Genomic DNA, 14,374 nt, shown 5'->3' with positions numbered 1-14,374 from the left:
TTCATTCTCATGGCAGTATCCTGACATTATCAGCTAGAAAGTTAAATTGAAGCTACATGCAAGTTTTCTGTACTCTTTTCCTTTGTTCTTTGTGCTTATGTTAGAAAGATGGGGAAACTACTGTGATCACAGATGTCATTCTGACTGATCCCAGCTCATTAAGAAAACTTATGCAACTGCCAACAGAAAGGTTAAGCACCACGCGGACCTCAAGGAAAAGAAGTTCTAATGGTTTAAACCAGGTTTAAAACAGGAGCTTTTATAACTTCTGAGGGGTTTAGGAAAACATTTGCAGTGCAAGACCACAAAAGAATAGTTTTTTTCCCAGGAATACTCACTCAGTACCATACCTGGGGAGCTGTTTTCTCAGCTGACCCCGCGTCTGTAGATATCACAAAGCACTAATGCTATAAAACAATTTGTGAAGGCTTAAATGCCCAAATAAAGGGGAAAAAACCAACCCGCCATGTATATTCACAGGAGACATGCATTTTCTATCTCACTTGATACTCTGTATGTTATTATTAAATAATAAAACTAAATTAATAACAATCTTGAAGTTCCCTGTCCAGTTATTTGATTATTAAAACCATTACTTTAGCTTTGCATTTAGATGGGCATTAGCCTGTTACTGCTCGTATTTAAACAGGGATTTCAGATCAGACAGTGAAATACGTCAAAAGGGGAAACTGTTTTTAAAAAGTGCTAATCCTCTCAGATTTTCAGCATGTGACTTAGAAGTATAAAGCAAATTGTACGCCTGGTGTTTTTTAGGCTTAATCTACTTTCAAAATGTTCATCATTACTTAAACAAAAAGAAAAAAATCAGTCCATATCTAGGAAACAAAGACACTGACAGAGGCTTCTGTTAATCCTGAACTCTTGACCTAAAGGTGCAGGGCCAGATTGTTTCATGCTTCATCTGTCTGTCCACTGACTACATCATCACTTGTTTCAGGTATTAATCCAGTAAAAAATATGTGGAGAATTCAAATAACCTTTTCCTTATTAAATTCATGCTTCTAGTTGGCAGCATTTATATTGTATTTTGTGTGAACAGCAAACATCAAGCAATGCTTATCATTGTGAAATTCATTCCCTCCCCGTGCAGTGCGTGCCACCCCTCCAATCTGGAGGTAAAGCCACATACGAAACATCTTGGTAACAATTAATTTAATAAGCTGTTTTGAACCCACTTGTGTGTTAACTGTTCCCTAATTTCAAAGCGATGCAAGTTTTTAATCTCGAATACTCAGGGCTAGATACCCACCACATCAGAATATGGTGGCAAGTACCCTTGACATGAGAGGAAACGAGAAAATTACAGCAACAATTACAGAAGTATATCCTCCCGTGGCTCATGTTAACATTGCCAAATCCATGTATAAATCAGTACCAACTATTCATAGAATGTACCTGTCAGCAATATACTATGCGACATATGGCTCTACTTAATCAAATATACAATTCCATTTTTTCAACTCAGAATATTCCTTCAAGGCACAGAGTAGTCAGTCAGTCATTCACACTGTGATGTGGTTTAAAACATTTAAATATTTATGCACCATATTTTATTTATATGTGTAGCTATGTCTGAGAGATCTTTTTCTTTTCCATCCTAAGAGGAAACTGACCTTTCTGAAGGCCATTTTGCAGTAGTTGCCACACATGTCTTAGATGAGGGACTAGTACTAAGTCAGAAATATTTTGGGTTTAAACAGCCTACCAAGGACTCTCTTATACTTTCTATGTTTGTTTTTTATTAAAAGCATTGTTCAAAATATGACAAAAAACAGAAATTGGAGCTACAAAGATTTTTGTTCACATTGATATTTGAGCCAGCTGTAAAGATTTAAATCACACTAGATCTTGTTTTATGAATGTCCTTTTGCAACAAGAAAACCATGGAATGCCCTTAAAAAAGAATTTTTTGATATAAAACAGATGTTTTATCCTTTTTTGGGGGCTTTGTTATTGTAGTGCCATGATAGGTAATTAATTCCCAGGCTCCACATAGGTCTTCAGGCAGATGAAGAGAACGATTTGATTTCAAGGCTATAGTGGAGTAAGGGAATTACAGGCCTTCGAGGGGTCATTGCAGAAGCAAGGTTCCTTACGCTGGGACTGGCTTCAGCCATTAATGCTACTTGCACAGAATGTAATGTGAAACTAGTGTTGAACTTCAATAAGGATAGAAGTAGTAGCTGGAAACAATATGCTCTACCGCTCAGACAGAGCTGTGCTTACATATCATGCACCACTCATCTTTTCATAAATTAATGGAATATTATGCATTTCAAGACCAAGATTCTGATTATTCTGATATAAAGCCATGTAGTTTCACTGAAACTCAAGCAGTTCTGGCTACATTTACCTTTACGTATAGCACTCATTGTCTCCTAATTTTCATTGTTATCACGGAATTAATGCTTATTAGTAAAAAACACTTTTAGTGCAAATTAAAGCTTTTACATCTTGGAATATTTTTAATCAGCACAGTTGGTATTCTAATTTGCTATTGAATTAATCACAAAAGCTACATATTTTCTCACTATTGTATTTGCATACCTGCTGCCAAGCTTGAATTGCTGTATTTAGAGAATGAAGTGCATATTGGCCAAAGTTGATAAAAATGGGGTCCACCATTATTGTGCAGTCCAATAGCCTTCCTACTGTGCTGCTGGAAATAGCAATCTGCCCCCAGATTTTGAAAGGTTTCACAACACTCTGCATAGTCACGTTTCGGCACTCCAAAAGTTTACAGTCGGCTTGAGTTGAAAACTGGATCTCCTGGAACATCGACTCATCGCTCCACTGACGAAGATAGACATGAGGCTCATCAAAGGAAATTATCATGTATTCTAGTTCAGATGGCATGTTCTTATCAGATAAAAATGGCTGAAGAAACTTTGGTGGTGCTGAAAAGTAAAACAACAAACAAGCCTAGAACATCAGCATCGCCACATTCTGTACGTTTTTGTAAATTGTGTTTTAACTGCTTGTACATATGATGAAAACAAGTAAAATTCATAAAAGAGTTGACATTTCTGAAATCTGAAATTAATCCTGTTCACACTGTTTATTAGATGTAAAATAGAACTGTAATTAATAGCAGCTGCAAACAAAAAGTATCTGCAAACCAAAATCTTTTAATGGTAAATAGACCAGCCAGCCAAACTGCTTTATCTATCACACTGCACAATGCTTCAGATTGCCACCTATTTGGAGCAGAGACCATATTTCTGTGAGAATTTTTGCTATAGTAGATGTATATGATATTCCACACATAGCACATTATGAATGCAATAAAAATTAGCAATATAATATTTACTGACATGTGACTGTGCAGGCTAACAGGCTCCACAATGAAAATTGTCTTTGCTGCAATTACAGAGTTCGAGACCACAAACCCACTGAGATGTGACATACTACCCCATAATACTAGAAATTAAAGAAAGTAGTATCCTGAGACTAAAGCATGAGAAATATATCATAAAAAAAGATTTTATCGCGTTCACTGAAGTCTCAGTCCTGCAAAGTGCCAAGCACTGTGGCAGCAGACACTGCAAGGCATGTACACCACTTGTGTAACATTAAGCATGCGAGTATTTCCACTGATGTTATTATTTATGTTGCTGGAACTACTCACATGCTTAAAATTAGCATATGCTCAAGTGTTCTACAGATTTGGAACCAAAACACTCATCACTTTCCAGGATCAAGCCCTATTATTCTACAAAAGCATAATGGATACAATAAGTTTTGTGCTCCCTTCGTGTACAACATAGCACAACGGAGCCCCGAAACTTAAGGCCTTTAGGTGCTATAACAACAGCAGCATCAGCATAAACTCAGTTGCTCTTGAAAAATGAAACAGCTGGATTTGATTTTAAATTGATTTTTTGCTTTTTCCAGTACGTGTAATTTTAAAGATCGAGCATCTGGAATTGGAGTGTAATAGTGAGGAAGATTATGTACCGATAGAGGTAGCCGATAGACAAGAAATTATTTGCTAGACGTTGAGTGTCAGTCTTGGTATGATTTGATAATGCATATATTATAATACTTGCAGAAACACAAAAACTACTCATGAAGAAAGCTGTCCCTGTCAAAATTATCTGAGATATTTGCTCATCTTCCATGGAAAGCATTCCTGGCATTTGAAAATCAGACAATAATCTAAAGATCTCTTGGAATGTATTTGCCATTAATGCAATGACAGAGAGTGCTGAACAGAACCAGATGTAGCTCCAAAAGTGATCATAATTGAAATAACAGTTAAATCTGCAGTTCTCAGAGCTCTTCCAAGGAATTCTTACTAAGGGGGTTGCAAAATCTTCAGATATTTTAATAGTACTGTTAATACGCTGGAAAATTTAAAAGATCAAATTCATTCACTAAGATAGCTCAAAACTGAAGTGGCACCTGCTGTCACTAATCAGACTACGAAAACCGGATGGCTTCTACAGTTACCCATTCCAGAGGGAGGAAGGGGGCTGATCAGCCAGCCCCACTGCCTACCGTATGTACTTCTCAATGCACAGAAGTCATCAGTTTTACCCTGAAGTCTGTACCACTGGTGGCTGTTGGTGACAATTTATTTCAAGAATGCCTGTTTAAATGAGGAAATGGGGACTACAGACAGCAAAACAGCAATTAAGCAGCATGTATGAACTATATGCTTTTATTATTCTACATAAAGAAGTACATACCTGTGCCTAGGTGATCAAGATGATGGCAGAGGTGGACTTCCAAATAAGTAAATTGGATCAACACACTTAATGATGGCACAAACCAAGGAGTAAAACAGGAGTCAACCCTGGTACAGGCTGCTAATGCCGTGGGGGTTACAAGCTGATCGCATGCACTTTGTGAGCCAGATTCACTTTCTGAGCTGTGGAAGGTAGATAACAAAGTGGTAGTTCAGCACTTCCAGGATTTTATCGCTTTACAGTAAGACTTGACCATGTGCCATGTTGGTTTTCTGACACAGCCAATGTCATCATTTTATTTTAACTGCTAATGTTACCGTTTGTACTTTTTCCCAATAGCAGACAAGACTGCAATCCAACAATGCTTTAATCACACTGCACTTTCAATTCACAAACTGTAACACTTGAATCACAGAAGCAAAGCATATTTACAGAAAATAAAAACAAAATATACCAGGTATCTTTAATTGTTGAAATAGCTAAACAGAGTACATTACCATTATTAAAGCTATAAGAATGAGCTGAAAGTTAATCTGGTCAAGAGAATGATTTTTTAAATTTTATTTTAAGGAAACCAACGCACAACCATCAAACTCCTTCTACGCATAAACCCTGTCCCTGTAAGCTTTCTTTCCTTTGCCCTTCTCATTCTACAGTCATCATTTTAAAAGAATCTCTGAGTGTTATAAGCTCAGCCTGGAGCCTTTTACTAGCACCTATTACAACATATTAACTATACATTTAAAATGCCACCCCACTGTTGTTTTTTTTTTTCCTAGCCGTGCTCCTGACGCCATGAATTTCCAAGCATTATCTTTCAGTCTCTTGAGAGAAACTAACACTACATCACAATTCTATAGGTTGCTAAGACACCACTGAAGTACAAATAAACTTTCTAATTTAAGCCAAATCTATCCTTAATGTTCCTTATTCTCACTCCCTTTGCAGTTTGGTACTAAAGAGTTTTAGTTTAAAAGCATAGACTTGATTCAAGAAAACTAAGTCCACGTCCTCAACCCAATACTGCTTTTATTTTTAAAATAAAATTTAACGAAGGATTAACTAAGACCAACTTACTATTTTTGTCAGAAAGTAATTAGCTTTTATAAAGCACCGTGAAGAGATTTCCATTGACATTTTAAAGATATTTTAAATTCAAACACAAGTTTAAATTCGAACATTGGCTTTCAAAGCAACGTCTTATGCTTTTAGGACCAAATTTTTCATCACACCATGTGTATTACTGCAAAATTACGCACAAATATAGCAGGTAAAATGTTCAGCTGCAAATGCGTAGAATTCCATGGATAGGTAAATTTACCAGTATTATTTTGTGTTACGGTAACTAGCTAGTATGGTATTTATTTATGAAGCATAAATGCAACTTTAGATTTGTGGACATAAATCAAAATACTTGCGTAGCAGTAAAATCCAACTAAAATTAGCTAATTATCAAAGAATCAAGACAGGATATCAAGAATGGATTAGGTCGGTGAAGGATGAAAGATAGATCACGTAATCAGATTTTTAGCTGCTTTCCTGTGCTTCTTTACCTCTTCAAATTGCCTGTTTACATTTCAAAAACGGTGTTGTAGGCCTTTTGAGAACTGGCCTCTTTGGAAATAAAATTATTCTTTGTGTTCATGTGATAAAACATCTATGGGAGTGGACTAGAGCCAGAGAAATGGGTTGCTTTTCTTTGCCTACCATGGATATTCCTTAGATATTTGGAACAAAGCATGGAAAGAAATCCAAAAGCCACCAAAATTCATATGCCGATTTAGACCATTACATAATTTTGAATCTGTGGAACTGGTTAGTTCTTTCCGAATAACTGTCAACATTTCAAGAATTTTTGCTCATTGCATTTTGATTAGAAACAGAAGTTCTGGGACATATGGGATGAAAATAGAAAAAGGGTAGAGGGGTGCAAACAAATGTTAACCAAGCTATGAGGAACTTTAAAAAGAATAATTACACTTTGATATTCTGAATTAAGACTTAATTTGCACAAACAGCTATAACACTAACTGCAGTAAAAAGGAAGGACATTTATTTCTGAAATTTGAGGTTTATTCTGAAATTATAGATTGCTTTTCCTCAGAAACCTATTCCCTGAGTCACCTATCAGTGACTCAGCATTTTTATTTCCTTGCATATGTTTTTTTGGAGATGGATATTTTCATAAAATAATAACAAACAAACCCCTCCAAATTCTTGTTTAGTCAAATTTTATATACCTGCTTTTTATTTATCGAGCATTTTAGTGTGATGGGACATTTGTCATTTCTCATTCATAACCGACGTGATTACACGGCAACATGACATGCTTGATGCAGGAGGAAATGTGGCAGGAGCTTCACACCAGGGAAATAATTTAAAGCATTTAGCCCTACTTTGCTCTGATTTTTCTGCCCCGCAAGCAGCAGACCAAGCAGAAGTAATAAAGAATTCAAAATGTTGGGAACAAAATGATTCCAAACTGCTTTTTGTTTCTTCATGGAGAGTCACCTGAGAAACCAAAAAGGCCCACAACTGAAATGATTCCCTAACAAACTTCAGAGTCCAACCACATGCTTAAAAAACTAACCGGAGAGAAACAGCAAATGAGGGTGGAACAATGTTGCTCCCTGGGATAGAACTGGCCTTGCATCCTCTCCTGTGGTAGGGAGGACTGAGAGGAGCATGCCAACGTGGGCTAAACCACATTTTAGAAAGGAAAGTCACTCTACAGAAAGAAGATCATCTTCTAGAAATCATCTGAAAAGAAATGCAATGAGGATTCTTTCATCACTGTTTTCCTGTCTGACCAGACTTTGTTCAAGTGTTATTGTTTTATCTGTGAAGGGGTCCATTTGATTTTTACTCAACCAGAAACCATATCAGAATTATAGCCCCAATGTTGTTATGAAAATAAAAATACAGTAACAGTATAAACCAGTTACAGTACAAAATATACTAAGAGCAGCATCCAAATTACAATAGTATTGCCTTTAAAAAGTACTGTAATAAGAGATCATAATACCAGGTGAGCAGTGTTTAAAGGGGGACTGTAGTCCTTACAATCACTACCACGACAATCCAATTTTAAATTAAATCCCATTTAAACTTTTTGCCTAGGTAGACTTCCGTCAGACCTTTGGCACTGCTACTTTCTCCTTTTACCTTGCATAGAGCACAGAAATCAAAGACACAGTCCTTCATCACATGCTGTGCACAAACAGGAAATAAAGCAGTGTCAGCAGAAAACCCAGGAAACTTTCTATCAAGTCTTGGTGAACAACAGTAGCAGCACTAATATCACAGAGGTAGATCAAAATTTGTGCATCAAATGAATACAATATCAAAAAATCCCACATTCTCTTGGCTGCTTTGGAGCTACAAAATGCAGTGTGGACTGTCCACAACTTTTCAGCTGGGGAGAAAAGGAATAACTAGCTTCTACTGCTTTGTGTTTGGCACAACATGCTGAGGGATGGTGTAGCAAAACCAGAGGAAATTCTAAGTGAAATTGACCTGACTTTAATACCAGAAATGTCGTCTTTTTTTTTTTTTTTAATCCTGTGAAATATCAGAATTTTTAAAATGGAAAATACCTACCTTTGAAGTAATTATATATTATAAAGTCTGATAGTTTCACATCATGCAAAGCAGTTCAAGTTAAATATATGGCAACTGGGAACAATGACTTAATAGTGACCTGCATTATTCTTGTTATTTTAAGAGTGGAATATTTAAACCAAAACTGCCATTTGTGATGAAACCGCAACATGGGAAAATATCCACTGGGAAGAAGAAAGAGACCACTTAACTCATTTAATTTATGACTCAAATGCTGGTCTGAACCCAAATTGTTAGAGGTCAAAATCCAGTACATCATCTACTTTGAATAAAAGCTAAAACAATTAGCAAGAAACATGATCACAATTCCTCACTTTAATTTTTAAAAAGTAGCAATTTAAGGTTTATTTAAAAGTTTTTGTACTTGTTTCATGGTTTGTATCTTCAGGTATTTTCAATTACTACTTCACATTAGTATGTCAGGAATTATAAAAACACTGTTTACATTACACAGGAGATGCACAAATATATAAAACATCTTGTAACATAACCCATTTAAACAGAGAATGATAACCCCCTCCCAAGCAAACCAGGGAGGGGCTTTAGCATCTCACCACCCAAACAGAGCTTTAAATAAAAGTAATTTTGATTATAATTTGCTAGTCCTGCAACATGAAAATGCAGCCTAAAAAAATAATTTATTCTATGATAATTTCCTTTTAATCCCCTATTTTAAGGTCTTCCATAAACAGTCATTTATGCCATACATGATTCCTTCCATAGACACGGTACTAAATCCTCAAGGGGAGGCTAAATTATTTCACTTAGGACTTCAGATTTGTTCATTCATTGAATAAACATTCATAAATGTTCATTCAAACCTTATTCATTCATTGAATAATGAATGGCCTACAAAATTCTTAAAAATAAACAACATACACATATATACTATGTCCCTAACCAGATAGCTCCTTGATTTTTGTACTTCTAATTACTTCCTGATCAATCTCAGAAAGAGCTTGCATACCACAGGATTTGGACCATGACATCTTTGCATATTCCCATATTCATTACTGGTTGATATACTTCAGCCTGCCAGCTACTGCTCAACATATCAGCTGGATCCACATCTTCTCACAAACGTCGTTGTTTTCCTGTCACACGAGCCACGTAAGTTTTATACTTTATAACTGATGTTAGGAATCAGTAATAAAGTACTTAAAACACAAGGGATCAGCTCTCTGGTATTAATAATTAGCATATCATAGAGGTTACCACAAAAAAAAAAAAAGACCCTGCAGAATTCGAAGGAAAAAATATTATCACTGAGCAGCAGCTGCATGCATATGGCAGCTGTTAAGAGTCTGACCCAAAATACAAGATCAAACTAAGAAAATAAACTTCAACAAGACTAAGCATTTTTATACTTTACAATTAATAGTGAATTAAATTTGTTACTCAATCACACAGTTACAGCATGCAATTAATGTCAAATCATCATGAGTCTCCACGAAAACAGAGATTCAACTTTTATACAGTCTTCACTTCTCCCTCTCATTCGCAGATACCCTCAGCCTTGAAGTTCCCTGGTCTACCGCTCGGCAGTGGATTTAAGCACAACTCCTTGTGGCTCTTCTCACAAGTCTAAGATCTCATGTTAAACACTTGCTTTAGGAACAAGCCTGACATTGAAATTTACCATGACATGGGGCAGTCTCTCTCTCAAAACCAAAAAAGTTTGGAATCTTTTGGTCAAGTAGAATCCAGAATACATTTTAGGGTGCTTGGTCACAAGAAAATACCCATACTGGTAGCAATATGTTTGTTTGATGAAGATAGAGCCACAGTTTCAGCAAAGTTCCTGCCAACATGGACTTCCTAAGCTACTAGGGGTCTAGAAAGGTTGGCCTTCTCTGTAGGTCAACAGTATCTGTCACCACCTCCTAAACAAGGCTTCCCTTTAACATAACGTGATCATTTAGGGCTTAACCGTTACCTTAACCTTGTTCTGTAGCTGTAACTATATGTATTTCAGTGCTTGTGAACTGCCTCAAAACCTCCAGGTCAGCAACATGTGACTGGCATGATTTGCTCTGTCTCCAAGAAAGAGATAGTATGCCTCAAACACCATAGGTCAAAACCTCATCTCTAAGGAACAGCTGCTCTTTTTCTGACCCGTTAAGTTTCTCTGAGAAGGATCACTCCAGGCTGGTCAGGACTACTTCTTCCACACCAGTCCTTCCTGCAGTCATCTGTAAAAAAGCTTGCAGTACAGCCTTGTTTGAAGCTAGTATAAAGAGAGATCAGTTTGAGTTTCTATCTGAAACTGCAGCTGAGGCAGGGAATACAATCTTTTCTCTTTTCTGATTGAAATCAGAGGTTTTCCTCATGTATCGCTCAGGTTTCTGAATTCTGGATGGAGTTCACCGTGACCTACATGAATCTTTAACTAGCTTTCCAGTCTACTGTTAGTTCATGTAGGTGTAAACTACACCTCTTGAAACTATTTTAAATTCCTCAGGCCACCAAAAGTATCAGGACTAGTGACTTTGCAGTCTCCATGCACATGCCTAAGGAGCAGGCAGTTCATAACACCTTCCCTTGACTTCCCTCTTTCTCCTCTGTTTATTGACCTTCAAAAGCTACGGTAGTGTGTCACGTGTTTTTTGCTGCCTTCTTTCCTTTCCTGCTATCCCTATTCAGTGAACTGCTAATGCTTCAGTTTAATTCCTGTTCTTTTCAGTTGTAGTTTCTGCTTTAGCTTCACGTGTACACACACAATCTAGAAGACACACATTAGTGCTTCTAATATCAGTGCTGTGGACAGAGCAGTTGTCTTCCTTGGAGTCTTCTGGTATGTCAAGGCCATTAGGACATTTCTACCTCTTTATAACTTGACACACTGATACCACTGAGGATGGTCACTATTGTGGAGCAGGCCTGCTGCCTCCCAGCTGAAAAGTCACGAGTTTAGACCTTCTAGGCAGGTGAATTCATGCTGTGCTGTAAAATGTTTCTGATGTTAATCACAGTCCAAACGGGGTTTTTTTTTTTACTTATTTGTATTTCATTTTAACCCTAGCCTTTTCCTGAGCAATTACAACTCATTAGCTTATCAGAGCTCCCTAAATGAAACACTGCATATAGTGAGGAACCCTATTTGAGCAGAAAACAATAAACATGATTACAGTGCCAAATGCCTTGATGAAAAAAATCTACTAAATTTCACTACTTCATTTTCAGTTCCCACCGAGTTCACATTTCTGTGGTGTTAAGCTGACCAGGAAGGCAATTTTGCCAAGGTCCCACATTCAGAGGAATTAACCTTGTCTAAAACACTTAACTTCTCAATGATGAAAATGCATTCTTTCACAATTAACATCAAGAAATCATTTCCAACCTGATACTATTAATGGAAACCAGATGTTTAATTTTCTTCATTGATTTTGTTAGCCATGTTCGTATTTCCTGATTTCTCTGAATTCTGTAGCTTCATGTAACATATATGTGATGCTACACACTCATTCAAGCATGTGTTCACACACAGGCAGCAACAATCAGCAAACAGCAATGATCCAACAGGGTCATTCTTGGTTTTCCGCTCTAACTATAAAATGTTAAGAAGGTCTTTGAAAGCAATTCCACTGCTGTTTGTGGAGAGAACTTGTACTCATTTCTTCTTACCCTACATATTAACCAAAACTGAATGAATGTAAATAGAGTGAATATCTGTCACAGTACATTGTTTCCAGCTGCAAACATAATGAAAAATGGATCCCCAGTGTTTGAAAACACTGATTAAATTTTTTTACTGTTAGCACAGTAAGCAAGCTGTGTGAATAATACTGTAATGCTCTTGAAGTACTAAATTTTTGTTTAATATATTTAAAATAGACACTTGGCTTGCTTTAGTCATTGACTTGCACTGAGGACAGAATAAAGGTGATGTATGGGGGGTGCATGGAAGAAGAATGTTTACTACTACGTTACACAATGGATTGCGCCTCAGCCTTCTTTTGTTAATGAGCTAATTTTACTGCCTTGTGCAGCTAAGAGGTTTCAGGATATGGCCTGTTTGTCTTCACTTTTCAGTAATCCTTGTGTTCAGAAAATTGATGAATATGATGCTGCCAGGCTGCCTATAAATCTAAAAGAGAGCTCTTTTTGTGCACACTCCATGCCCTTGCGTGAAGGTGAACTACAGTTTGAAGCTCATTTAAGACCAGCTACTCTTACCGCATATGAAAACAGTATCTTATTTCCTAAGTCTCTTGAAAAAAACCTCTCAAGAGTGCAGCATTAGATTTCTGTTTTTCCCTCCTCCTTCAAAATTACCTTTGGTCATCGGCCACATTCTGACTGCTGTTCAGGACAATCCTCCAAAGATCGGAGGCTATGAGCTCTTTCTGATCATTCACAAAGTTGATACTGGGCAGCTGTAGTTCACAGACTTTGCTTTCTGATAGACTGAATTCCCGGAATGCAACAAATGATTTCTGAAGCTCATCCCAGTACTCCAAGCTGCAAGGAATCTGTGATAAAAGGGAGAAGGCATTATTACTTTATGCTTGATTCCAAATATAATAAGACTTACTGTACAGGCTACAAGTGCAAAACTAACTAAACTAAATAAAAGTAAGCTGTCATATAGAAAATCAGAATTGCAACCATTACTCGGATTCTGTGCTGTTTTGACTTAAATTAAAATGTTTTTAGAACTTCATTGCAGTATAACACTTCAAACTTTCTCTTACTAGGTACAGAAATAGCTACTTGTTCCACAGTACCCAAGAATAACAAAGACAATTCAAATAATCATTATTTGTATTATGCAGCCAAAAATCCATCAGATGTCATCACATCATGGTATCAAGGACATTCTAATCATCATTAAATTTTTTTTTCCTTGAACTAGTTCTTTTAATTTTATTACATAACAAAATATCGATTTATTAATTACCCACTTATTGTCATATTTAAATGATCAAAAATGCAGAGTAAAATTGATGATAGGCAACACAATGCCTTGTGGTGGGCCAACACATGAATAAAAATCCTGGGACAAATCATGAAGTACTTGTAATTACATGATCTTTTCTTTCATGGAATATGCTATTTAGAGAACTGTTGTGATTTTGAAAACCCAAACCCAATAAATACATAGTAGCTTCAGTTTAATCACATCCCTAATTTTAAGTCTGTAAATAACCCACTTGGATTATTGCTGGATGCATCACTGAACTGGAGAGAATGTTATTAGAGACATTTCTAAAGAAAATAGAAAACAAATTTTAATAAAAGCATAGATTTTAAAGGAGTATGTCTTAGGCCTTTTTTATTTTTGGTAATTGCATGAAAGTGAATGAGAATATGAATTTAAAACAAAGGCAAACTCAGTAAGATATGAAGATTTTAGAATTAAGGTACAGAAAACCACAGTTACGGCACTTGTACATGATCAAGAAATACTAGAAGTCAAGCTAACATAAAGCAAATAGTAAAAAAATGCATATGTAAGTGCTATTACCTTTTTTATCCCTGTGTGTCTGTGTGTAGACATACATATATAAATAACCAGGAAAAAAGTAAGAATGTGGTAGAGATGCAAGCAAATCTAGGCACAGCTAGAAAAAGCTCTATAAGTATTCTTCCTTGTTACTCAGTAAGGACTATAATGCACATGGAGGCGACAGCAGGCTGATTAATTAACAGGAATGAAGGTTAAAAAGGAAAATTCAGGGAGCTCAGTGGTTCAAGCTGGGGAGGACAAGGGAACATAAATAATCACCAAAGAATTCTGGAAGAATTAACATGTGGAACCACAGAGTCTGAAACATGGATTTTTACTACATCTGTCAAGTCACAATGGTACCTGAAGATTGAAAAAACCAACTACAGTCACTGAAATTTTTTTAGGTCAGGATATGTGGGGAAAAAAAAAGAAAGAAAAAAGTATCTGATGACTGCCAGCAAAACTCTGATGCCAGTAACGTGTATAAGAGAGTACCATAGCAATATGAATGAGGAGTGCTGATTTAATTTCAAAGACTTGAGTCTGAGGAAAAGGGATTGATTTAACATCAAAAAGCACACGTCATATA

The 14,374-nt window shown here is 36.4% G+C and overlaps 1 protein-coding gene across 1 annotated transcript in view; it reads right to left on the bottom strand.

Moving 5' to 3' along the window:
* LOC103916173 (vacuolar protein sorting-associated protein 13B-like) overlaps positions 1-14,374 on the bottom strand; it is a 197,895-nt gene that overhangs the window by 51,351 nt on the left and 132,170 nt on the right. The window contains 3 exon segments of the mRNA XM_009323125.1: positions 2,569-2,918; positions 4,713-4,894; positions 12,609-12,805. Of these exon segments, the coding sequence (XP_009321400.1) occupies positions 2,569-2,918; positions 4,713-4,894; positions 12,609-12,805 (729 nt within the window).

The sequence above is a fragment of the Pygoscelis adeliae genome, unplaced genomic scaffold (assembly GCF_000699105.1).
Source record: "Pygoscelis adeliae isolate BGI_AS28 unplaced genomic scaffold, ASM69910v1 Scaffold174, whole genome shotgun sequence".
Taxonomy (NCBI): Eukaryota; Metazoa; Chordata; class Aves; order Sphenisciformes; family Spheniscidae; genus Pygoscelis; species Pygoscelis adeliae.
Note: the sequence above shows the minus strand (reverse complement) of the source record. Positions and strands in the feature narration are given on the sequence as shown.